Source organism: Cnephaeus nilssonii (genome assembly GCF_951640355.1).
Source record: "Cnephaeus nilssonii genome assembly, chromosome: 21".
Classification (NCBI taxonomy): Eukaryota; Metazoa; Chordata; class Mammalia; order Chiroptera; family Vespertilionidae; genus Cnephaeus; species Cnephaeus nilssonii.
The window spans coordinates 29237728-29263515 of NC_137092.1; the positions used below are offsets into that span (position 1 = coordinate 29237728).

At 38.5% G+C, this 25788-nt stretch overlaps 2 protein-coding genes across 9 annotated transcripts in view; one reads left to right on the forward strand and one right to left on the reverse strand.

Annotated features, from left to right (window-relative positions):
• RPS6KC1 (ribosomal protein S6 kinase C1) overlaps positions 1–3719 on the reverse strand; it is a 503192-nt gene extending 499473 nt beyond the window's left edge. For all 4 annotated transcript variants that reach the window (XR_013812996.1, XR_013812997.1, XM_079761915.1 and 1 more), the window contains exon 1: positions 3485–3719. Coding sequence is in view for 2 of the 4 variants with exons in the window: in XM_079761915.1 (XP_079618041.1) it covers positions 3485–3589 (105 nt within the window). In the remaining 2 variants the exon portion in view is untranslated. The remainder of the gene's footprint in view (positions 1–3484) is intronic.
• Positions 3720–10573: 6854 nt separating this feature from the next.
• Positions 10574–25704, forward strand: ANGEL2 (angel homolog 2). Of its 5 annotated transcripts, none has more exons than XM_079761551.1 (9): positions 10574–10929; positions 13261–13586; positions 16625–16881; positions 17562–17631; positions 19151–19572; positions 20667–20793; positions 21217–21274; positions 21784–21947; positions 23331–25704. In XM_079761551.1, the coding sequence occupies exons 1-9, from the start codon at positions 10871–10873 to the stop codon at positions 23480–23482; spliced, it is 1635 nt and encodes a 544-aa protein (XP_079617677.1). In that variant the 5' UTR covers positions 10574–10870; the 3' UTR covers positions 23483–25704. The 5 variants fall into 5 exon arrangements, with proteins under 5 accessions (XP_079617677.1, XP_079617676.1, XP_079617678.1 ...); XM_079761550.1 differs by having other exon boundaries at positions 10574–10921; XM_079761552.1 differs by lacking the exon at positions 10574–10929 and adding an exon at positions 11045–11096.
• The last annotated feature ends 84 nt before the right edge of the window (positions 25705–25788 follow it).

Sequence of the window (25788 nt, forward strand, 5' to 3'; positions counted from 1 at the left end):
AGCAGATTAATTGTAATATAACCATACAATGGAATATCAGTCAGCAATAAAAGAGAATAAAAACAGACAACATACCTAGTAGATGTATCCCAAATAATCATGCTAAGTTAAAGAAGCCAGACCAAAAAGAAAAGTGCATAGTGTGTAATTTCAATTATATAAAATTCTAGAAAACACACCTAATCTATCACAGAAAGGCGACCAGTGGTTGCCTAGAGACAGGGAATAGAGAGAGGGGACTGACTGCAAAGGAGCATCAGGGAGCTTCTGCCATGATGACCGAGGTGGTGCTTACACAACTACAGGGTGTCCCCAAAAAAATGTACACACACTCTTATGGCTGATAGCTCAATTTTGAAAATAAAAAGTACTTTAATACACACTGCCTTTATAACTATTCAAAGTGTGTGTATATATTTTGGGGGACACCCAATATGTATATATTTGTCCAAACTCATCAAACTGTACACTTAAAATTGGTGAATTTTATTGTATATAAAGTATGCCTCCAGATAAAATAAAGTCATAAAGCAACACTGTCTTTTTTACATAAAGGCATACCCTCTGCTTTCCATACTCATGGAAAGAATATAAGCAAGAACAACCATTCACTTATGTTGATGAGAAATCTATATTACATTATGAGAATTTTGTAAACTTAGCATGATGAAACAACCCAAAACTGCTAATGGTTCTTTCATATCTCTGTCTCCTTCAACTAAAGAATCAAAGAAACCTACAAAAGAATTTTCCAATTCTGAACAGAGGTACTTATTCTTGATAAAAATTAATAAGCAACAGAGTTTAACTAGGAAATATGTTAACAAGCTTGTAACTGGCCACAAGGTTCCAGAAAACTCTTTTTTTTTTTTTAAGTATAAAGGAGATTTAAGAAGATGCAAGAGCTTTTATGCTAACCAAAATTTAGTAATGATACTTCTGGTGATTCTAATTATACTCCTTCACAAGGAGTATAATTAGAATCAAGGATCAAAAATATAGAAATTAGCAAAAAATATATATATATAGAAATTATTCCTTAAAGCTGAAAGTAAATCAGTAGCAGGAAACATAGAGAAGACATTCCTAATTTTTATCTCATAAAGTTCTCTCAGGAGAATACTACTTACCTGGTTAATTCTCCTGAGGAAAGATGTTTTCCTCCTTAAGTCTCAAAAAAATAACAAATATTTTACTTGTTTTATAATATTAAGTACAGTTACTTTTTAAGTATATCTCCATGTTGACCCTCAATCATTAACATTAAAATTAAAATCTGTCACAAAAGCAATAAATGAGGACATAAACATTTACAAGGAGAAAGGCAGTGTAAGCAATTTTCAAGTTCAAATAACCACAGCAATATGTAGCATGCATATTATATAGATTTGGTTAGTCCTGAGGCAATGTGCTACTTTGTGTTCTAATTTATGTTGTCATAAAAGTTAGTGCAGTAAATAGCTCACAGCTTAAGAAAAGATACTTAGAGCTGAATGGGGTTAACCTCTCCTTTTGTAAAGTAAGAATACAAGCAATTATCATATACAGTGTTTGCTATTCAAGTTCCAAACACATTTATACCTTCAAGCCTTTATGGGCTCTCTCCCTTCTAGCTACCCTTCCATCTAAGACGTCCTCCCCTTTTATCCCCACCTATCTGGGTTCTTCTCATCTTTCACCACCTGTCTTAATTGGTACACGTTCCCAGATCCTTTGAGCCAGAAGCAATCTCTGTCTTCTGAAATCCCATAGCTCTTTTCTATTCTCTTGTGGCATTTAACACTCTCTATCTTGTACTGTACTTCTTCAAACCCTATAAACTCTCTTCTATGAATATCCTTGAAAGAAGGTCCATGCTTTATTCAGCCTCTATCCCTTACAGCATTTAGTGCCTGGAACTAAACACTTACTGAGCGTGTTGCCTAGAATGAAGAGGAAAACATTCAACAATGTTTTTTAGACACTGTGTGCCATGTACTGCCTTAGCTGTTATAAAAGGAGACAAATACCAATGATAAAGACCTATTCTAAATATACTAGAGACACAGACACATAACAGATTAATACAATATAACTGTGGGGTTATAATAAGGGATGAACGGGGTGCTATGAGGGAAACATTACATATGTTGAAAATTGATCTAATTCCATAAATTATATTAGGAAACTAAGTCTAAATGTTTGAAGGTCCCAATGCCTACAATGGTTTCAAAAGGGCCCTTAATCTTGAAAAAACAAACTTTTACACTACACCTATATAACAACTTTGTGTGCAAACAGGGAGTAGCAAATTTCCCTCTATTCTCAGTACAGCCTTCTGCCAGGCCTGGTCTTATCTTTAAACAAACTTGCTCATCCCACCTTCTGACATTTGTCTCAATTGTGCACCATTTCTATAAAACACATGCCAAGTTGTTCTCAAGACCTACTTCCTGAGCCATCACACGTGATTACTACATCCTCCAAATGTACATTGTGGTATTACTACTATCTGTACCTCTCCTTTTTTAAACAATTAATGGCAATGATAAAGTTAATTCTGAACTTTTTATATAATTTGGAGTTAGGCAGAAGTGGCCTCAAATCCCAGATGTGCTACTGACTTGCAATGTAAAGTTGGGCAAGTTACAAAACATCCGGCAACCTCAGTTTCCTCATCATTAAACTTAGCTGTAACTTGGGTGCTGTGTACAAGATGCCTAATACATATGCACACTCATACACACATACATTCATACATATAGACTCACTTAATTTTACTATTCTTTATTTCCCAAGAAGAGAGATACCGGCTCTCTTTAAAAGGAGCAAGAGCGATTTTTTAGCACCAAAGTGGGTACTAAAAATTGAACCCGGTTAACATAAAGGAGACTCACAGCCTTTAAATGTGCTCTCAAGACAGCTCCAACCTTCCGTGGAATTTCTCCTATGTATCCCACTATAAACCATAAAAAAAAACCTCACAGGTAAAAAGACAGGCGGAAAAGGTCCTAGGCTGTGACCCTAACACCGACATCCTCGAGAGTCTATCAGCCTCGGTGCAAACAATGACGCTGTATAAATGGCCGAGAGGAGAAAGGCCTATGACATAAATAAAATAAACCAATAAATTACATCTTTCATCTGCGCATCCCTCAGAAGCAAGCAAAACCACTTCTGCAAATTTCAGCCTCAGAAGAGAAAGTTCAGATGGAATGGGGGCTGAGTCATCCCATGGAAAACCACCCACCTCTGCCCCCCCCACCCCCACCCGGGGACGGGGGCAACTCCGCAACCTTCCCCCGGGGAGTCCCGAGCATCCCGCCCTCAGCGCTCCCCCAGCCTTCCCCACGTCCCCACCTCGGACGCACGCCTCGGCACCGGGCGCCCCCCGTCCCACCCTCGGCTCCGACCGGCGTCAGGTGCCGCCACGCCAGGGTCCCCACCCCGGACCCTCACCTCCCAATTCAGGGTACCACCCCCGCCGCCTGTCGCCGGCACTCACCCGGGCGGTGACCTTATACACCGTGTAGCCCCTTGGGTGTCGCTGAGGCTCGGTGACAGTGTAGAAACGGGCCAGGTCGGCACCCCGCTCCCGAGGAGAGGTCATCCTCCCTCCGCCTCAGCCGCCGCCGCCGCCGGCCGAGGACCATCAGGGCGCCCGGCGCCGCGCTCCCCGGGGCCCCAGCGGGGCGAAGCAGCGGCTCAGCGGCGGGGGGCGGTGGCTCCACCGCGGCGCCTCGGGAGCACGGCTCTGCTTCCGGGTCGGCAGAGGAGCTTCCGGGTCAGGCTGCTTGGAGCGGCTCGAGGGAGACTTCCTTTTAGGTTCTGAACCGCACCGGGCCTGGGTTTGGCAAGTAGGCGAGGACCGCCACTGCGGAGAACTGAGACGCCTCTACCAAGTCTTCTTGTGCGCTAGCTCCGCCACCTTCTAGATTTTTGTGACAGCTGTTACAGCCACGACACTCCGGGGACAGCTGGGACCTCCGCACCCCTGCCCAGCTGTGTACACAGTTATTAAGGGGTGGAGGGATGCCCTAGCCGAGCATCTTCTTTCCTTACCCACTCACGGTCTGTCATTTTATTTATTTTTTTATATATATTTTATTGATTTTTTTACAGAGAGGAAGGGAGAGGGATAGTCAGAAACATCGATGAGCTGCCTCCTGCACACCCCTGACTGGGGATGTGCCCGCAACCAAGGTACATGCCCTTGACCGGAATCAAACCTGGGACCCTTCGGCCCGCAGGCCCACGTTCTATCCTAACCGGTTAGGGCTCGGTCTATCATTTTAAATACCTACAATAGCATTTGAACTTTCGCAGACATGACTCTTTCTTCTTTCGAACAGGCATCCTGTCCACCTGTCTTTCTGCCTGCACAGCAAGCCCCAACCCTATGTCAATTTTGAAATTCATCCCCTCAGATTCTAGAAGTGGGAGCCTGTGTCTGGCTGGGGGAGTTTGGGGGGAGAATCAGACGAGCTCTCAAAACGAGGAAGAGTTTATGGTTTCAATTGATTCTATCCACTGCTTGGCAATTACTTTACCTTTCCTTGATCAGGAAATTGCCATTCTCTATAACAGTCATTTCAAGTCTTTGTCATTTTCTTCAATCCTCTATTCCTCTTCGTCTTGACTCCCTACCCTTTGCCCTCTACCCCCACTTCTTTACAGAGGGAGAAAAGGATGAACCCTTAGTAACAATCCTTGCATGTTCTCACATTTCTATTCTGACCTGAGATGTAGACATAGCTGAGATGTAGACATATCTCTCATTTTTAAAACTAATCACTCCTCCTGTGCACTGAAACTTATCCTCTTTGGCAGACATTGTTTCATCAATGGCATCCCGACTCTGCTTTCTGTACCTTTAATCTCTTCCTCATTACTGGCTCCTCTGTCTACATATGCATAAATCTATTATTCATTTATTAAACTTGAATTCACCACCTTCTATACGCCAGACATGTTAATTAGGCATTGGAGTTTAAAAAAAAAAAAAAAAAAGATGGTCCCTGCCCTGGCTGGTTTGGCTCAGTGGACAGAGCGTCAACCTGCAGACTGAAGGGTCCCGGGTTTGATTCCAGTCAAGGGCTGGATCCCCAGTAGGGGGCATGCAGGAGGCAGCTGATCAATGATTCTCTCTCATCATTGATGTTTCTATCTCTCTTTCCCTCTCCCTTCCTCTCTTAAATCAATAAAAATATTTTTTTAAATAAGATGATCCTTGCTATCTAATGGCATCCAGTAGGAAAAAAAAACAGAATAATTAAAATATATCGTGCTAAGTATCAGGACAGATATATATGAGAGAGAGCGCGCGCTATAGAGCACATCTAATTCAGAATGAAACATTAGTTAAGGTTTTCTGATAGAGTTGAAACTATAGCTGAATCTTGAAAGAGAGATAGGGAATAGCCAAGTAGTAACAGTGAACTCTGAGGAGAGAAAATAATTTGATTTCCAGAATTGTCACATTATTATATTCAGAATGTTCAGTTTTCAACAAAAAGTTTTGAAGAATCCTAAAAACAAGAAAGTATGGCTCATAATTAGAGAAACAGCAATTAATAAAAACCATGTCCACGAGGAAGCCCAAATGTTGGACTTTACTAGACAAAGATTTTAAAGAAGCTATTTTAAATATTTTCAAGGAGCTAAAGGAAAGCATGTCTAAACTGGCCAAAACCAAAACAAAACTGGCTCAAGAAAAAAGAGAACATCTGGATAGGCCTATAACAAAACTATTGAATCAGTAATTAATGGTAATGATTGCACATTCTTGGGAATATACTAAAAATCACTGAATTGTACACTTTAAAATGGTTAAACTGATGAATTTTGTTATATAAATTTTATTTCAATTTTTTAAAAACAATGAGATATTACCTTAGAACTATAACAATGGCTAAAGTTTTTTTTAACACTACCCAATATTGACAAGGACAGGAGCACCTGGAACTCTCATAAGTTGCCAGTGGGAATTCAAAATGATACAGCCACATTGGGAAACAGTTTAGCAGTTTCTTATAAACATAGGCTTACCAGATGTCACAGCAATCTCATTCCTAGGTTCTTGAACTCAAGAGGAATGAAAATATATGTCCATATAAAGACCTATATGGGAATATTTTTAGCAGCTTTGTTCATAATAGCTTGATGTCCACCTAACAGTCTGGTACCAGAATGACTAAAGGTAAAAATACTGATTATAATAACAATTTCACTCCTGGACATATACCCAAGAATAGTGAGTGGGTATATCCATTAACAAAAGACATATTAAAACGTTCTAAGCACTATTGTTCATAAGGTAAAAAAATTTGACACAACCCAAGTGTCAATCAGCAGTAAAATGGATAAGTTAAATGTGGTATAAAATCATACTATGGGATATACATGGCAATTAAGAAGGATGAACTGCTACATTCATCAACAAGGACAAATTACACATGTAATGTTGAGCATAAGAAGTCAGGAATAAGATTACATAGCCCATGATTCCATTTATATAAAGTTGAAGAAAAATGAATCTATGGTGATAGAAGCCAGAATAGAGGCTCTCCATAGAATGTGGGGTGAAGGAGTGGAAGGTACAATGGGTATTGACTGGGAAGCACAGGGGAGAGACTCTTCTGGGATGCTGAAAAAGATCCTAATTTGGTTAGTGGTTACATAAAAAAATATATATATATGTATACATGCATATATATATATATATGAAAACATTTATCAAGCTAAACATTTAATATTTATGCACTTTACTGTGTGTATGCTGTACCCAATTAACAAGTTTTTTAATTAAGAAAATAATGAGCCTAGTCTTCCTAGCCCCATCCAATTCATCCTTCATATTTTCATTAAAATTATCCATTTTTAAAGCATATGTCATTAGGCTACTCCTCTGTAAAAGTCTTCAGTGGATCCTATTTGCCATGATTTCTCTGCCATGGTTTTTAAGATTCATCATGTCTGGTCCCTGTCAACTGTCAGTCTCATTTCTCCGGGTTTCAGCTAAACCCTTTTGTAATTTGCACCTCAGATCTTCAAGCCATCTTTTTCTTTTGAAAACCCCACCAGTGTTCAGGAATCAGCTCTCTCAAAAACTAATTTCTCTCCAAAGCCTTCTTTCACAGCCCCCATCTCCCCCCCTCTCCCCCCAAGGAGGATTAGATGTTCCTTCCTCTCTACCCCCACATCTCTATTCCACCTCTCAACCACAGCACCTATTACAGGGTGGTGATATTTATGTTGGCTAACTTAGGGCTGACATGTTTTTATCCCATTTACACTGTGAGTGCCTCAAAGGCAGGGGCTAGTCTTCCTTTGTATTCCTACCCTCGGTATGCATTGCAGTGAATAAAAGATAAGAGGTATTTGTGGAATGCCTGAACTCCAAGGTTCTGAAGATGTTTTTGTCTTCCCAATAAAATTAAATATATTAAATTATAATTATTCGTCTTTTCTTCTTCACCAAAGTCATTGACATATAACTACTGACTTGAGCTTCTGACCGAAATGAAATAACATATTTGCCCATATTAAACTCATGTATTACCAGTCAAAAGCAAGGAAACTCAAGGTTTTGGGAAACCTTTGCTTCCTTGTTGCAGATTTTCCCTCAATTTCAATTAGATTTTTCAAAATATTGTAATAGCTCAAAGACTCCCTTAAATATATATATATATATATATATATATATATATATATATATATATATATATATTTACCTCTAGGATGCCAGACTTTCCAGGTTTAGATAACTATTTATGAACTAAAGATTCATGGAAGAGAATAAAGTGATACATATCGTACACTTTGATATTAGCCTTCATGAAGAACATGCTTTTGGTATGGGCAAAGTCAAAATACTTGGTAATGGTACCACCAAATAGCCATTTATTTATTCATTAGGTAGACACACAAAAGATATGGTTTCTCTCTTCAAATGGGTATTAGACAACCACAAAGAGTGTTTTTGCTGTTGCTTCCATGCAGCTTTCTCTTGTTTTCCTCTGCTGTTCCATTTCTTAGCCTCTTCATTCTCTCCTGTGTCCAAGGAATCCTTGCCAAGATCTGCCCTTGCTCTTGAATACCTTCCCAGAAAGATAACTCTAGGAGCCCTAAAGCAGACCAAGGTAGGCAGCAGGATCATTTGTCAGAATTGAGCTCAAATCCGTGACATCCACAAGTCTCTGCACTATAGGAACTCACAACCTGAGAGATGGGAATAAAAAAGGGTTTAGTGGTGAAGGGAAGAGAATGGTTAACCCGAAGTTCATATCCTGACTACCAATTTCCTATCATTGTTCTAAAAACCTGGACAAGATTTTAAAAACTTAATCAGCCCATACAAGTTAAGAAATAAACGAGAAATTCCAGCAAGGACTGAGTGCTGTAATGTTTTCAGCAAGGACCATTGCGGGACATATACCTACAAAGGATTTCATCAGCTTTCCAGACTGATTTACTATTAATTAAATTTACCTATTCGAAATTAAATCTTTAATTTGCCACCACGCTAGCAGCCTCAGATGTAGTATTAGGCTGGAAAGTTGAAACACAGAGAAAGAAAGACTTCACAACCATAAGGAATTAGGAAACCACTGCACCAGACTACAAGGTTCTGCAGGGGAAAGAACAATGTTACCATGACAACCTGGGATATTTTTATTGAGAGAGTTAGTAGGTTATATAGAAACATTTTCCAGAATTTGGAGGTTGAGTGTGAAGCATAAGAACATGTGTAGGTGTTGAGAGACATTTCAAACTTGAATTTTGATCTTTATTTTTTAGCTTTTCCTTGCAGTCCACATGTTGCTAAATTCTACTCTTTAAGAGCAAAAGGGCAAAAATAATTTTTTACTCCATATTTATATATGAATGTTAGGCACATGTATATATGATTATGTAACTTCATTAACATGGAGGTTTACATTAGCGATGGTACAGGTTTCTTGACGAACAGAAGAAATTTGTAACAATAATTCCAAATAGGTTATTATACCCATTCTTGGCCAAAATACCTGAAGTATTAAATAGATGCCTTATATATTGAATTTACTCTATATTACTTTTTTATTTTATAACATTTTTATCTTGTTTTCAATTTCCTCTGACAGTTTCCCAAAGGATCTGCATAAAATTATGTTAAAGTATGTGTATTATCTATTCAGTATCTGATGGCTTATTTAACCAACTTTATGTATTCGTTTGTTTTGCATACAAAGTCAATGCAAAATAAAACATTTCTGCCTCTCTGTGTCTTATACCAGAATCTTCACAGCTATCTTTTTTAAAAATATATATTTTATTGATTTTTTTACAGAGAGGAAGGGAGAGGGATAGAGAGTTAGAAACATCGATGAGAGAGAAACATCTATCAGCTGCCTCCTGCACCCCTCCTAACTGGGGATGTGCCGGCAACCAAGGTACGTGCCCTTGACCGGAATCGAACCTGGGACCCTTCAGTCCGCAGGCCGACGCTCTATCCACTGAGCCAAACCAGCCAGGGCTTCACAGCTACCTTCTATTAAATCCTCACTCTCATAATTATTATTATCTCCGTTTATGGATCTGGGCAGAGTGGTGAAAAATTGAGTTGCCCAAAGTGCACGTTCCCTTACTTAGGTCAAAGGAAGCAAAGCTCTGCCTTCTCATGTCAGCTCTCACACTATAAACAAGTATCCTCTTCACAGTCTATTTAGTGCCACGCTTTTCACATGTTTTGTGCTTTTTGACGGTGATTTTTCTGTTTAAAATGGTCCCCAAGGGTAATGCTGAAGTACTAGCCAATACTCTTAAGTGCAAGAACTCTTGTGAGGTGCCTTCTGGAGAAAATGCACGTGTAGATAAGCTTCCCTCGGGCAAGAGTTACAGTGCTATTGGCCATGAACTCGATGTCAATGAATAGAAAACATCTATCAGATAAAGTGTCTTTAAGCCGAAACACAGAAAACAAGGTTATGTATTGATCAGGTGACTAAAACGTTGTGGCCAGGGAGTGGCTCACCGGGAATAGCCCTGTTTTCCCCTAGGGGCAATGGTTCAGGGTTCGCTAATTCAGTGTGGGTAGTAGCTTTGTAGAACATAACTAGCACCAATAACGGGAATCACCTATAGTTAGACTGAAGGAAGAGGGTGTTCTTCAAATGCATCTGATTTCCTTATTAACCCAAGAGGGGAAGAAAGTCTTTCCAAGACATTACTGCTCTCCAAAGAGCATGTAAGAAACGGTGGCTGCCCTCTCTCCACTCTGTTCTTGCGCAGTTCTGTCTTTCACTTAAACATTGTTTTCCAAGAATCATGTCGAGTCATAGGCCAAACTTGATAAAAAATGGTCAGACACGACGCACAGGTACATTCGAAAGCGAACTCTGCTCATGTGTTCCTGCAGAATTAATTGCCCAAATCCGTGGTGCCCGAGTTCCATGGGAACCCAGAAAAGAGTATTTCCCTACCTTGGGCGTCCACCTTCCGAATCTCCCAAGGACCTTATACAAATACGAGAAAAGAATATTTTTTTTTTCTTCTTACTCTCACCCAGTAACCACCCTGTACCCCCTCTCCCACGGGCCTTAAAGCTGGTCGGCAGTTTCTTTCTTTCTGTTTCTTTAAGGCGGAGGGCGGGTGGTCTTGCCCTCTTCGGAAATGGCTGCCCGAGCTTCCTTCGCCCCCGCGAAGCTCCCGGAACACAATTCCGGGACTTTCGCGGCGCAACATGGGGACTTGCGGGACTGAACCTCCCAGCGTGCTTTGCAGCCCGGCCGCGAGCCGGTGTCTGGCGATGGGGCGCCCCAGGGGCTTTGGGCCGCCAAGCCTCTCGTAGAGGTGGCGGTGGAGCCGGGAGCCTAAGGCCCTGACGGCCCTCCGGGGGCGAGATGGAAGCATGGCGCTGTATGCGGAGGGGCTACGGCCGCTGTGTGGTGGGCCGAGGCCGGTCAGTAGGTCCGGGTGGCGGAGGGAGAAGGGAGGGGCGGCTGGGGGCGGGGGCGGGCGCGGGCGGCCGGGGTGGGCCGGGCGGGGTGGGAGGGGAAGGAAGGAGGAGGAAGAGGGTCGGGTGGTGGTGCTGCCGGGAGGAGCCTCCGGAGACCCCCAGGGATCCCCAGGGATAGGTAAACCCGCCCGCAGCCGGCGGGCGCTGGGGCGCTGGGCCACGGGGACCCGAGGACGCGGGCCCAGTCGCGGAGCGCCTCGGCCGCCGGCGGGGCTGGTGCCCTCCCGACCAGGCTCGGCTTGGAGCCCGGCCCACTCCCCCCGCCCAGCCTCCCGGGCAGCCTGAGCCTCTCCGCGCCCGGCAGGCCCCGCTGCACCGTCCGGAAGCAGACGGTCCCGGGAGGCCGCCTGTCCCCATAGGTCCCGCGCTCTGACCCCCGAGGGAGGCGCGCGCCGCACGCACGCGCGCGGTGGGTTTGTTGGGGTGTGAGTGTGTCCCATTGAGTCACGTGTACGCCAACCTTTACGATGGTTACCGAATTCTCGTTCACACCTGTGCTATTTACTGGATTTTTTTTTTCCTTGACATGGACTCACTTGAAAAAGCACTTCGATTAAGTGCTGCCCACAGGAGCGAAGCCCTGAAGCAGTTAATCTGCGAAATCTGGGCTTGGATGTACTGATGGGGGGGGGGGGTTTTCTTCATGCACCTTTAAAGTAAATGATTCGATATTAAAAATCAAGAAGTTTAATTGTGTGCCGTATGGGCCTGGCTCGGGTCCCACACGTGGGAAGCACAGCACTGTATTATAATGATTACATCAGTTATGGGGATTGGGTTTTAACTCCTGTAGTCCTGGGACTTGAGGACAGTTCAGTTCAACAGTGTTTTCTTGAGTACCAGCTGTGTGCCAGGCACTGTGCTAGGCACTTGGGAAGAGCCTGGGATTGAAATGATAATGATTCACAAAGTTCTGGCTTTGAAGGAGCTCACCGTGTAAAGAGGAAAAAGACATCTATATCAGGGTGGGGCAAAAGTAGGTTTACTGTTGTGAGTACCGAAACACAGTTTATTCTTGTATTATTTATTGTTGTATTATTTTCCATAGGAACAACTGTAAACCTACTTTTTGCCCTACCCTGAAAGTAACTGCAAATATAGAGAATGTTTTGTAGTTACAAGTATTATACTTCAATGTGGTAGCTTATTCGGATGGAAAATGTATTGAGCAAGTAATGTTGTCACAGAACATGTTAGTCTGCCCGTGTCATGCCTTTAAAGACTTACAATTAAGTTGAATTTAGAGAACAGTTTGAAAATGCATAAACACCATACATATATAATAAAAATTAAATGTTGTTAAAATGAAAAGAACATAACCTATAAAAGTCAAGTAACAGAAGGTGCACTTTAAGCGAAATTCCTTTGGTAATAGAAGTGGACATTATTGACACTACCTTGGAAATGTACCTTTAATGAATTCTGGAGGGAACGATAGAAGTCCTCAATCCTAATATTTTGCCAGAATAGTATAGTAAGAAGATAATGCCCAATAAAGCCTGAGAGCAACGTATCTACTTAACATAATGGTAACGCTACTTTGGAGATATTTTGGATGCTGGGTTAAATTGGTGAATTCTAGTAAGTAATCTCTATACTCTTTCATTTCCCTCAAGGAAAAGCATGCTTGAGAGAGAGAGAGGGGGGAAGAGAGAGAGAGAGAGAGAGAGAGAGAGAGAGAGAGAGAGAGAGAGAGATTGATTATCCACCTACTGATTAGCCAGAGAGATCTTTTTGTGAAGTTGTGATAGGTTTTTGTTTTAGCTATACAAATGTTTGGAAGATACAACTTTGGTATAAAAAAAAAACAACTGTTCAGAAACAGGTTTGGTTTTTACTCCAAACCAAGTTGGAAGAAAGGTTCACTTTAATTGTAGCCAGCTTATGTGTTATTTAATACTTATTTGATTTGAGTATTATGCTTGCTGTGGATTTTATTTGTCCATTGAGTTTTATTAGATGCTAGAAAGCTAAGCTGAATACCAGTGTGATGGTTGATTTAGCTCTCAGTTGACCTGTGGACTTTTTGAAGTGCATGTGTTGTTTTGGAAACTGGTGGCTTCTACATTAAGTGTTTAGAATACCAGCCCTAGTTGTTTCAGAGAGTATCGAGATGCTGCTCTAATAGTTAAATCATGGCTGCTTTTCCCACTTCCTTCACAGATTTCGAAGTCAGATTTTAAATATGAGACCTTGTCTTCCCTCGAGGAAACAGATTTGGATTTTGTGTACTGTAGCAGAACCTAAAGTGGTGCCTCAAGGAGTGTATTTATTTCTTTTAGATACCCCATGTTACCCCATCACCAGAGGAGTCTGGGCAGAGACTGGACTACACCGTGGGAGAATCTGCAAAGGTGTTGCTGGAACAGACATATTTCTAGTTGTATGAGGTGGCCTGGACATTATTCTCGTGCTCCTTACCCCTACTTCAGTAGTAGGCATTTCTCGTTAAATTGGAGACCACCTTGTTTGTTTGAGTCTAGAACTCAGTTTCAGTACTGGAATTGGAGACCTGACAACCTGAGCCAGACATCTTTGATTCATCTCTCTAGTTCCATCATGAACTCTGAGGGAGATGAGCCTTCATCAAAACGAAGAAAACACCAAGGTAAAGGTGACATTTATCTTGGTGCAGGAATAGACGTAAGCCATAGACCGATTGCAACGTTCATGCCTCATCTTCAAAAAAACCTCCTGTAGGTTTTAGAGGTGTTTGGTTTTTATTTTCAGCCAGTAGTTTTCTGTAAGGAAAAGGGACATTTATTTTTTTAAATGCAGTTGTTATATTTATCTTCAATTAATTGTGTATTTCTGGCAGTAAAAACAGAAGAGATCTACAAATAGGATAAGGTGGAAAAGAATGGAGGACTAGATTAAAACATTAAGTTTAATTTAAGAATAATTTTTAAATCCAGTGTTTTTGAAACAAATGTTCATAGATTTCTTAGAAATTGGTGGATGTATTATTGGAAGTCCACAGATCTATAAAACTAAATTTCATTTTTAAGCTAACTTTTTTAAATGATAACTTTTAAAAATAAGACAAAAGGATTTTCTTAAATAGAAATAATCAAATGAAAGATATTTTCTCACAGAATAGGATTTTACCTTATGAAATCTGTATTTCTCATCCTGAGGTCTATTGATCTAATAGACCAATAGAGAGGCTGTGGAAAGTTTTATCTTTTAAAATACCTTATTCAACTTTAAGAAACAGTTGGTTATTCCTGTTTTTCTCATATTCTTTTTACTCTAAACAATTAACACGACTCCCCTGTGCTGCCAGCCCTAACCCTGCCCCCCAAGTACAGAAATAGAACTTGGAATTGTCTTCCTGACTGAGCTATGGTTTTCCGTGAAGATGATGCCTCTGAAGATAATTGAAAGTAGGTTGTGTAGGTGTTAATGTGTAGAGAGCAGACATAATTTTGTCAAAGGAAGACATTAACCTGGAAGACAGAGCTAGAAGATTAGTTAGTGTTCTTTTAAGAAGCAATTCTACTACACATTTAAGTAGAAATTCTAAGCACTCAGAAGTGAAAATCTGTGTTCACTCAGAAGTGAAAATCTACTAACCACAGTTTGAATCAATGAAAGATTTGGAGGCATTAAAATTAGTTTCCTAAGAACAATGCATAATCTGTAAACCTAGGGCTGTATGCTATGAGATTGCTTTTCATTGATGTATTCATCGCCCATCGAGGCAGCACACTGCTCTTGTAAATCCGGTAGCTGTCAGATGGAGCTGTGCCCTGTGCCATAGTGACATAAGCATGGGCTTAGGAACCACTCCCTGCTGTCATTCTGCTCCACCGATTGTGTGAACTTGGATGAATTATTGAAACTCTCTGCTCCTTGGTTTCCTAGTGTAAAGTAATGCTTACTTTCAAAGCCTGTTGACAATGAAATGAGATGTCAAAGTGCCCAGCATACTGTTGGCTTCATAGTAGGTACTCAGAAAATTGTGGTGGTGGTGTTTTCCCTTTAATGAATGGGGAATTACATTTACACACTGATAAACTTGGATTGCAACCTGACTCTCTATATGTCCATTCTTCCTAGGTATTGTGAATAAGGAAAATGCTCTTCGTTAAGCCATATTTGTGACTTCCGATATTTCACTAATACTTTCCAATCAAGAGAACAGCATTGCTAACTTGCCTATCACTTTAAAGTGGTATTTGAAGGATTTGTGTGACACAATTAAGACTTTTTAATTAGGCACCCTAAAAACCTGATCAGGCCTAGTGCTTACTTTCTTTGATTCATCTGTCTTCTCTGCTGTGATCACCTTGTTCCTCCTGACATGGAAGGTATATAAGCTTTTGTGGTATGAATTTATGTTGTGAAGTATATGAAGACCAAAGACTATTTACTCCATCAGTGGTTTTCAAATTGTCTTCCATGGAACTCTAGCATTCAAACACATTTCTGTATGTTTATTCAAAGCAGTGTGGTCAGGATAAATGTATTTACCCCATCACTCCACTCCCAGTCCCAGCATACCAGGGATTGATGTTCATGACATGAAAAGTAATGCTGAAGGGTTGTACAAGCTCTAGAGGTTGAAAGCCACTGTATTGGTGGAATGTTAGGTATTGTGTAATCCAGTAAAATAAACGCCTTCGTGCAAGAAAAGGAAGCGATTCTAGGGCTGAGATTTCTTATATTACTGAATCATGCTTGGAAGTCCATCTCCTAGTTTATTTCTCCAAGGTCTTCCCATTTCTTGTTTTCTCCTTCATTTGAGTTCATATATTCTCTAAAAGTTCCACATTTTTCTTCATGGCTTCCAGGCAGTTAAAGTATGCCCTTTAGTGGTGGGATAAGGGAGACAAGATCAAAGGTGAAAACATATATATGGTGGTCATTTCTAAATCGAGGACTGCCTGTAATTGCAAAATCTCATGCTTTTTGATTCTCTTTTCATCACTTTTTCAGGGTACATGATGTCTTTGCAGAATATAAATCATCACACATTCCTGATTGCTGCATGCTAGGTTCGTCAACCAGCCATTATCATTTACCAGCATTCTGTAACTATGTTACATGTAACTTTTGCTTTGGTATGCATTAAAAAGAGTTATTTTGTTCATTTTGTTTGCATCGTTCCACTTCAGTGTTAGACACTAAATACTGCGTCTATATATTGTCATTATACATCCTTCATTTGTGTCTAAAGCAGAATTCTGAGATGTGTTCTTTATGGAATCACTGGATGATCTTATCTTACTAATAGAGAATAAAATATGTGAAATGATCTTATTGGAAAGCCAGCTGTGACATACAAATATATTATTATGGTTACAAAGTTGCTAAGTCACTTTTTAACCATAAAGAAGTGAGAAACCACACCCCTGTATAGTCTTAGTTTTATTAACACACACTCTTCATCTCCAGAATGCCTTGCTAGATCCTTTTAACCTGTTGTGTACCTCTTGGTCAGTCAGTATTTCATTTTACAGCCTTTTAATCAATTTGGTGACAACTTCTGGTTACTCAGTGCTATATTGCCATTTTCTATGGGAAAACACTGTGTTCATTGCCTATGGAAAATTTTAAAAGGCAAGAAAATACTTATATACAAGAAAACATATGGCCTGTTTTTTAAATTAATTCTTTATATTTTTTCCAATGTTTTAACAGGCACCATAAAACGGCATTGGGAATATATATGTAACCATAATAAAGAAAATACGGAGATTCTAGGAGACAAAAATATTGACCCCATATGTGAAGACAGTGAGAACAAGTTTGACTTTTCAGTGATGTCCTATAATATACTTTCACAAAATTTATTGGAAGATAATTCACACCTCTATAGACACTGCCGGCGACCAGTATTACACTGGAGTTTTAGGTTTCCCAATATTCTGAAAGAAATTAAAAACTTTGATGCAGACGTAAGTACAAAATATCTAAATTCTTCACACAAGAAAGAGTTGGGTTAAATGGTTCATTTGTAAACTAAATGGTTTTCTCCCTTTTGTTTGGTAAGAAGGGAAGACATTTAAATATAGTGATGGAACAGTTTTTAACAAGATATCATGACTTCCAAAGAGTCATTTGCTAATGGTTGTTCGTATAAATAATCATCTAACTTTTCAAAAAGATCCAAAAATCTTAAGTATTGGTCAGTTCTGAGATAGGGTCTAGCAACATATTAAGCATTCAGTAAATATTTACTTTTATTTTAAATTTAAATAATTGATGCAAAAATTAATCTAAAAAATGACTTTCAAAGAAATCACCTCTTAAGAAAGGACAAGAAGGATTTAGTACTAATACATAAGTAAATTCAGGGAAAATGTTCTGATGTGTAAATTAAGAATATAGTAAGTTTTGTATAGTAAGAAAGCTTCATGTGATTAAAGGCCACGGCTTGGGGCACTGGTCAAATTTGGAAACATAACATTAATTTGATTGACCTGTAAATTATAAGAAAATAAAGATTTTGCAACTTTCATCAGGCTTTTAAAATTTTAAAGCCTGTGTCCAGAGATGGAAGCACCAGAACATTTATCTCTCTCTCCTTTTTTTTTTTTTTTTTTTTTTTAATTCAAAGCCTCTTTTTTCTTCCAAGGTACTTTGTTTGCAAGAAGTTCAAGAAGATCATTATGGAACAGAGATCAGGCCAAGTTTGGAATCGTTGGGTACAATGTAACTTTTATTTTAGCCAAATTTACTTTGGAAGATTGGTATGTTGTTAAAGCATAACTTGCTAACAAAGAAGTATGGCGTATTTGGGCCAAAAATCTTAATTTTGAAAAATGTAATACCTATTTCAAAAGGCCAGGAAAAGATTGATGTATTTCAAGTGAAAACTTTTGTGCTGATATGTAACTTTAATTCAAAGGGAAAGATGTGTAAGAATCTCTTAATAGCTTCCTTTGTAGGAGTTGCTTTGCCCATCACTACTAGACTCAGAATTCTGAGCTCCATGAGATGAGGGACCATTCTGTCTAGGTCATTATTATAACACACGTGTTTACCAGTGCCTAATGGATAGAAACTAAAAGCCTCTTTGATGAGTGAACACTTTTAAATTATCTGTTTGACAAATGCTGCCTACTTTGCATTCATTCATTCAGGAAATATTTTTTGAATACCTGCTGTACATCATGCAATGTTTGTTCTAAGCAGTGGGGATATAGCAGTGAGCAAAACAGATAACAACTCTCTGCTCTTGTGCAGTGTACATTCTAGTGGAGAAAGGCTGACAATAAATCAAATAAATATGTAAACAGTTCATATAGTTTTCTGGAGAAAAGCAGGAAAGTGGAATGAATCAGATTTCAATTGTAAACAGATGATCAGCGAAAGTGACATTTGAGTAAAGACTTGGAAGGAGGTGAATGAACAAGCCATGCCTAAACCGTTCCAGACTGAGGAAATAGCAAAGGAAAGGCCCTAAGGTTGTAGTGCCTTAAGGCAGATGAGCAGGCTAGTGTGTGTGGAGTGGAGCAAGAAGGGAAGAGTTAGAGCAAAAAGATCAGAGGTACTTAGTGGGTAGGTTATTATAAGTCCCTGCTGTCTTTGTCATGTCTGACTTTTACTAGGAAGCAAATGAGAGCCTGATGATGCACATTAGCATATTTAAGATTGAAGTCTGCCCATAAAGAGACCTATTAGACCTAGTCCCAAACTTTTTTGACTCCAACACTTATTCCTACATTACTGTTTTGCAAAATACACTTTGGTAAACATTGCTCAAAAATATTAGCTGTGTGTTAGCTACACAGATTGCAGAAGTATATATATTCTTCCTATATAATAAAAGGCTAATATGCAAATCGACCAAACGGCAGAATTGACCAGTAGCTATGATGCGCACTGACCATCAGGGTGCAGACGCTCAACGGAGGAGCTGCCCCCTGGTGGTCAGTGCACTCCCACAGGGGAGCACCTCTCAGCCAGAAGCCAGGCTCACAGCTGATGAGCACAGTGGCGGTGGCCTCTCCCACCTCTGAGGCAGCGCTAAGGATGTCCAACTGATGACTTAGGCCTGCTCCCTGGCAGTTGGACATTCCCCAAGAGCTCCCAGACTGCAAGAGGGCGCAGGCTGGGCTGTGGGACCCCCCCCTCAAGTGCATGAATTTCGTGCACTTGGCCTCTAGTATACATATATATGTCCCTTGTTTTAAATTTTCTTTCTTTTTTTTTTTTTAATAGGTTATCACTGTGAGTACAAGATTCGTACAGGAAGGAAACCAGATGGCTGTGCCATTTGCTTCAAACATTCCAAATTTTCACTTTTATCAGTGAACCCAGTGGAATTCTACCGCCCTGATGTTCCTCTGTTGGACAGAGACAATGTTGGATTAGTGTTACTCTTGCAGCCCAAAATTCCAAGTGGTGCCTCTTCTGCAATCTGTGTAGCTAACACACATCTGTTGTATAACCCAAGGCGAGGTGATATTAAGCTGACCCAATTGGCAATGCTTCTGGCAGAGATTTCCAGTGTTGCCCATCAGAAAGATGGCAGCTTCTACCCTATTGTTATGTGTGGGGACTTTAATTCTGTTCCTGGTTCTCCGCTCTATAGTTTCATAAAGGACGGAAAACTGAATTATGAAGGACTTGCCATAGGAAAGGTAAGTGCTCTCACTTCATCATTACTAGGAGGTGGACTTGGCTCTCTGTTCACTGTAATGTGAGGATAGTCCTCACAGGCCTGTTTGACCTTGAATGATGCAGTTCCCTCACTTTACCAACCTATGTTGATTTTCCACAACTACTAATAAGTGCTTATATCCACTTGGTTGAATTTCATCTTTTCCATCTATTTGTGGCAACATTCTGCTTTGAGGAATTAGCAGGCTGCAAAAAATCCAAAATGGGCCCTGACTGGTTTGGCTCAGTGGATAGAGCGGCCTGCGGACTGAAGGGTCCCAGGTTCGATTCCGGTCAAGGGCGTGTACCTTGGTTGCAGGCACATCCCCAGTAGGGGGTGTGCAGGAGGCAGCTGATCAATGTTTCTCTCTCATCGATGTTTCTAACTCTCTCTCCCTCTCCCTTCCTCTCTGTAAAAAATCAATAAAATATATCTAAAAAAAAATCCAAAATGGGAGAGAGAAAAAAAGAAACATTGACAAACATGAATACTTCATAACTAAGAAGCTACTCACAAGGTGGCAGAATAGACTATGGAATGCTGGATGTGAGCAATACAGTTAGCAAAACAGTACTTTAATATTTCTTTATAATTTCCTTTGCATTATGATAAATATTTTAATTCCATAGCTTAGTATAATTTATCCCATTATTTCCATTGTGCTCTATTCTGCTTACTTTTGATCCTTTGATCTCCAGTATATTTAACCAAATAAGTTTTTCACCACTGACTTTTGATAGTTTAAAACTTTATAAGAGTTTATCTCTCTTAGTATTTTCTATAATAGGAACTATATTGCAGGTAGCAAAAAGGAGGGGCAGTATTAGTCTAAAGTGATAGATCATTTAGGTGGCCAGATTAGAGAAAAATACGTATAAGAAAAGATTGCCATTTCCATGTAAATAAGTGCTTTCTGAACTGTATTTGAACAAGATTCTATAAGCACAAATAATCAATATAATGAATAAAAAGTAATATTTATCATTCTTGGATTCCCTTTCATTTAACAAACTTTTCAATACATAAACTATTTAAAATCTACTCACTTAAGATACCTGTTGAAATTTTGTTTAGGTATCTGGCCAGGAACAGTCTTCACGGGGACAAAGAATTTTATCTATTCCAATTTGGCCCCCAAACCTAGGTATCTCACAGAACTGTGTATATGAGGTACAGCAGGTACCAAAAGTAGAAAAGACAGGTAAGTGTTTGCAATATATTTTGGCAGTCTTCTTCATAATACTTTCCCTTTGAACATAAAACTAAAATTTTAAAAGGATAATATCTCTGGAATAAATATTCATATACTATAAAAACATGTAGTTGTTTGCTTATTCCTTTATTATTCAGAGAGCTCTAAACTTACCTTTTTTAAAGTTGAACTTCCCAAATTATATGCATGAATTACTTGCACGTTGCTTTGGAAATGTTTGCATTTTATGTTTGCTAATTTTGGAGATCATCAAAACATATAGCTTTTAGGATGAAACATTTAACTAGGCATTCTATCTAAACTAGATATGTCTTAAATATTGTTCCTAGAATAAAAGGACTGTACCAAGGCAAACTAGAATAAAACAATGTATTGATAGTATTAAAATATGTAGTTTTCTTTGTTCTACAGACAGTGATCCGACACAAACACAGCTGGATAAAACAGAAGTCCTAGCGACAGCTGAAAAGTGAGTTCTGGAAAGCAATAGTGGACATTAGCTGACTTTAGTTTAAAAGATAGTTTCTCAAAACTGATTTTTTTAAAAGTGATAAAAAATGAAGATAGTCTGTGCTGGTGAAGAATGTTGGCTCTATTAGACTTGCAGGGTTGCCACAAATCTTTTAATTTGTAAAAAGTGCAACATCTGCAAAGTGCAATAGTGAAGTGCAGTAAAATGAGGAATGCCTGTAAATTGTTTTAGAATGTGTGTTTATTAGTAAGTGGAGGCTCTGAATAGAATTAATAAATCACATGCATATGTTAACTATTGAGCTCCCTCCTGCCCCCATGCTTCACAGCCTTGTTAATGGGTTTTGATATCACTGCATGAATGCCAAATTGTGATATTGTCTGTTTAAGTAAAGCTGTTCTAATGTCTGGCTTTGTCTGGAAATTAAATGAGAAAGTGCTTTAATAGGAGGAATTATAAATCATGAAAAACTTGATAGATGCTAAACACTTTTTCTTTTTATTTAGGTTATCTTCACATTTACAGCACCATTTCAGCTTGTCATCTGTTTATTCGCATTATTTTCCTGACACTGGAATTCCAGAAGTGACCACCTGTCATTCCCGAAGTGCCATAACCGTGGATTATATTTTCTATTCTGGGGAAAAGAAAGATGTTGCTGGGCAGCCAGGTAAAGAAAGCATGGAATCTTAAGTTCTGCCCAGAGCACAGTAACTAAAACCTCAGGGCTGAAGTAGGCAAAGTTATTAGCTAAACATCTAGATGAAGTTCTAGATTTACAACTCAAAAATATTTTTTAATTGATAATATATTTGACAGATTGGTAATGCATTTGAATAATCATTTAATCATCTGAAAAAGATGGAGGCAGTGGAACACCTCAAAGCAAATTATCTAGGAATTAGATCCTCAGCTCTACCCTCCAGCCCAGTCACCTTCTGAGTTCTAGGTCTTTCATATTGCTCTTTGGTTTTACTTGCTGTTATTTACTGCTTTATTGTGCCAGCAACATATATTGTTTGTACTTAAATTGTGTGGCAGCACCCTGCCTTCATTGGAGAGGACCTTGCTTAAACTTCCAACAATAGACAGTTTTGTCATATTGACCTTAGACTATTTTTTTTTTTCTGGAAAGAGGTCTGTGACTGTGTTTTCAAAAAGCAAAGGTGATAAAACATTTCCTGGTATGAGTCAATGAAAACAAGACTTTATTAACTAAGGATTTAACATAGGAAGAAAATGCAGTTTCATATAAGTGGAAGTCAGAAAACACCATTTAGAAAACTGGAAGTCCATAATGTTGGCAGATGTTGTCTTTTCTGATTTTCCCTATTTTCCATTTTTTTATGCTACTTTTCTTTTCCCCTTTTGTTTGTTGTTTTTCTTCCTCTTGACGATGTTATTAGTAATACTCAAGAGATGGCTTACTGCTCCCCACTAGATCAGCTCCACAAAATATGCTCGTTACTTTTGGTAGTTGTCATGCCAGAACTGTTCACTAGGTGGCAGAAGTGTGTCATGGACCAACACCTCAAATTTTAACATTTAAGAGCAAGTCCACTTTTTTTCTTTCTGTTGACCCAGTTGGCAATGCTTATAAATTTATTTTCCAGTCACCTTATAAACTTTCTACTTAGCTTTGACTGTGCCTGTCTGATTTTATACAACTAGAATGGTTGATGGATAAATTTCTTACGTAGTTGTCAATACCAAATCAGTCTTAACATTCTTATTACATTGATGTTTTCTTCTGTATTATTTTCAGAACTTGAAATAGAAAAATATCTTAAATAGAAAAAAAACAAGCATATGAAACTGCTGTGTATTTGAGAACTATAATTAGGTTACACTGAACAAATAATTATATTCCAAAAACTTCTTTTAACAACTTATATTAGTAAAAATTTTTATCATATTCTGAAAACTGTTTCATATTTAAACTTCCAGAGGGGTCTCAAGTTCTATATTGTTGCTTAGAAAGAAAAGACTTTGCGTGATTAATTTACAATCTGTTAACACAGTTTCATTAAATATGTGTGTTTCTTTAACGTAGGAACTGAAGTTGCTTTGGTTGGAGGCTTGAAACTTCTAGCTAGACTGTCACTTCTTACAGAACAAGACTTGTGGACTGTTAATGGACTTCCAAATGAAAACAACTCTTCAGATCATCTGCCTTTATTGGCCAAGTTCAGACTTGAACTCTGACTCTTCTTTGATTATATATATACTTTTCTTTCCAATTTATATTCTTTTTCAAAGACTGTAAAGTTGTTCTTAAGAGTTTGCATGTTGTTTATTTTTGCGCCGTGGAGTTTCTGAAGAGGTTGTGTTAAATGCTTGGAACTAATATCGAAGACACAAGTTTACAATAATTTTCTTTTTTCATAATGAAAGAATATTTTCCTGACAAATGATATCTAAATGCTTTTTATTGTAAAATAATTGTAAATATTTTTATTCTGAATTCTAGTAAAATAGACAGTGACTTTTAAAAACAGTGCATCTTTAGTCCTCTTAATAAAAAATTCCATTTCATGTTTTTGGCAATTTTTACGGTGAATCCCAAGTGTCTTTGAGTTCTTGCAAACCACAACTCATTTCCCTTCCAGAAAGCTTTATCTCATTGTGAGGACCATCAGTTTGTTGAGTCCCAATTAGTTCATCTCAGAAATCATTGGGTCATTTTCAAATATCCAACCATTTCAGTGTGTTTTTGAGGGGGCTTGATAATGCTTTTTAAAATTGTACAGATTGTTTAATCCATCTTGTTACTATCCTGGGACATGTAATATATCTACATTTTGTTGGGGTAAAAGGTCCCATAACTAGAGGGATGAAGACTACACAAGCCCACTTTTCCATCCTGTAATAGACCATTATAGGAGGCAGATTGGGGTTATGTCTTCATTTCCCTGGCAATTTTTTTCTTTTCTCTATTCAGTTTCGAGAAAAGATCTCTGGGTTAGGGAGAGATTTTACTTTAGTGAACTAATACTGTAGACATTTATTTTATTAGGAAACTTGTCTTTGGAACAAAGTGGCAGCTATAAGATTATTTTTGTTTTGCCTCAGAAATTTGAGGAAGCCAACAAAAATCTAGTGTATAAATACCGACTTGGAGATCTAATATTCTTTAGTAATTTTAACTGTTTGTGTTTTGCTTCTATAATGTGTTTTAATGTGATGTAGCAGTGTGAGATAGTCCTGACATTTTTTTATGAAGTGGTTAATCATTAATTCTGCATTTGGCTCTATGTGTTTGAATCAAAAATTTTAAACCATAAAAAGAAAATTTTCTCTTTTTTTAGACATGGTAATCAAAGAATTGTGTATTTTTACTGAATAATTTTATATTGAATTATACTGAATTATAAAAGTTTTTACAGTGAGTTTTCTTAATATAATGCTTCACTTTAAATTAGAAAGCAGTAGTTGCTTTATAGTCTTGGACTTTAAAAGTTTTTGTATTATTTACTGCCATTATTAAAAAAAGATAGATGAATACCCCCAAAAGGCATGTGGGCTATAAGGATCTGGCTAGTAAAAATTGTAATAAGAAAATACTTTAAAATGTTTAATTTTTCACTTTGGGGCTTTTTTATTTATGGTATTAACTATAGTTCTAGGATTTTGCACATTTTCTATTCACAGTATTCAGAATATTCTGATCTGTCCTAATTAGCAGATATTATCATCATCAAATAATAACAGATAGTATAATTATCCCCTTTTAGTATTTGGGAAAGAAAAATGAAAATTCATTGATTACTGCTTTCTGTTGTGTGAACTTATTAACAAATAACTTTATCTATAGGTCATTAATGACAGACTAACATCCCTGAAAACCTCTGTGGAAAATGCAGGTTTTCATATCCTGATTAATATATTGTGATTTTAGGCTCTTTTCATGTGCTTCACTTTTATAGAGTTAATCCATAAAATTGCTTTCTACTTTGTCTTATAGAATGAAGTATTAGTTTGTAGGACTGGAGGCCAAAAAGGTCAATGTAACTTTTTCACAAGTTTTTAAAGCTCCACTAAAATTAATTATCCACTTGTCTTTGTTTTCATCAGAAAATTTGGTGACTCTGTCAGAGCATACTGCTTACCTGCCAAAAGCAATGAAATCTGGCTGTTTGCTGAAACTAAGTCTCCCACAACCTCAAATGCTATACTACCCAACTTTTCCATGGAAAGGGATGTTGTTGAGTCATGAAATTTTGGTTTGATTATTTGATATCAAGATAATAGGCATATTTGAAAACTTGTCCTTTATATCTTTTTTTTCTTTTGGAATTTAGCCACAGTCTGTTTTTAACCCTTTGCTTTAGTAAAATGTAAGAATCCAGAGAGTATAAGGGGTTGGGGAAACAGACATCAAGTCGTTTGCACTTTGTACCTGTAAATTACCTAATAAAGTATTACACTAGCACATCTGTGCCTGAGAGTTTCTTTTGTTTTGTTAATCCTTACCCAAGGATATTTTTTTCCATTGAAACTAGAGAGAGAGT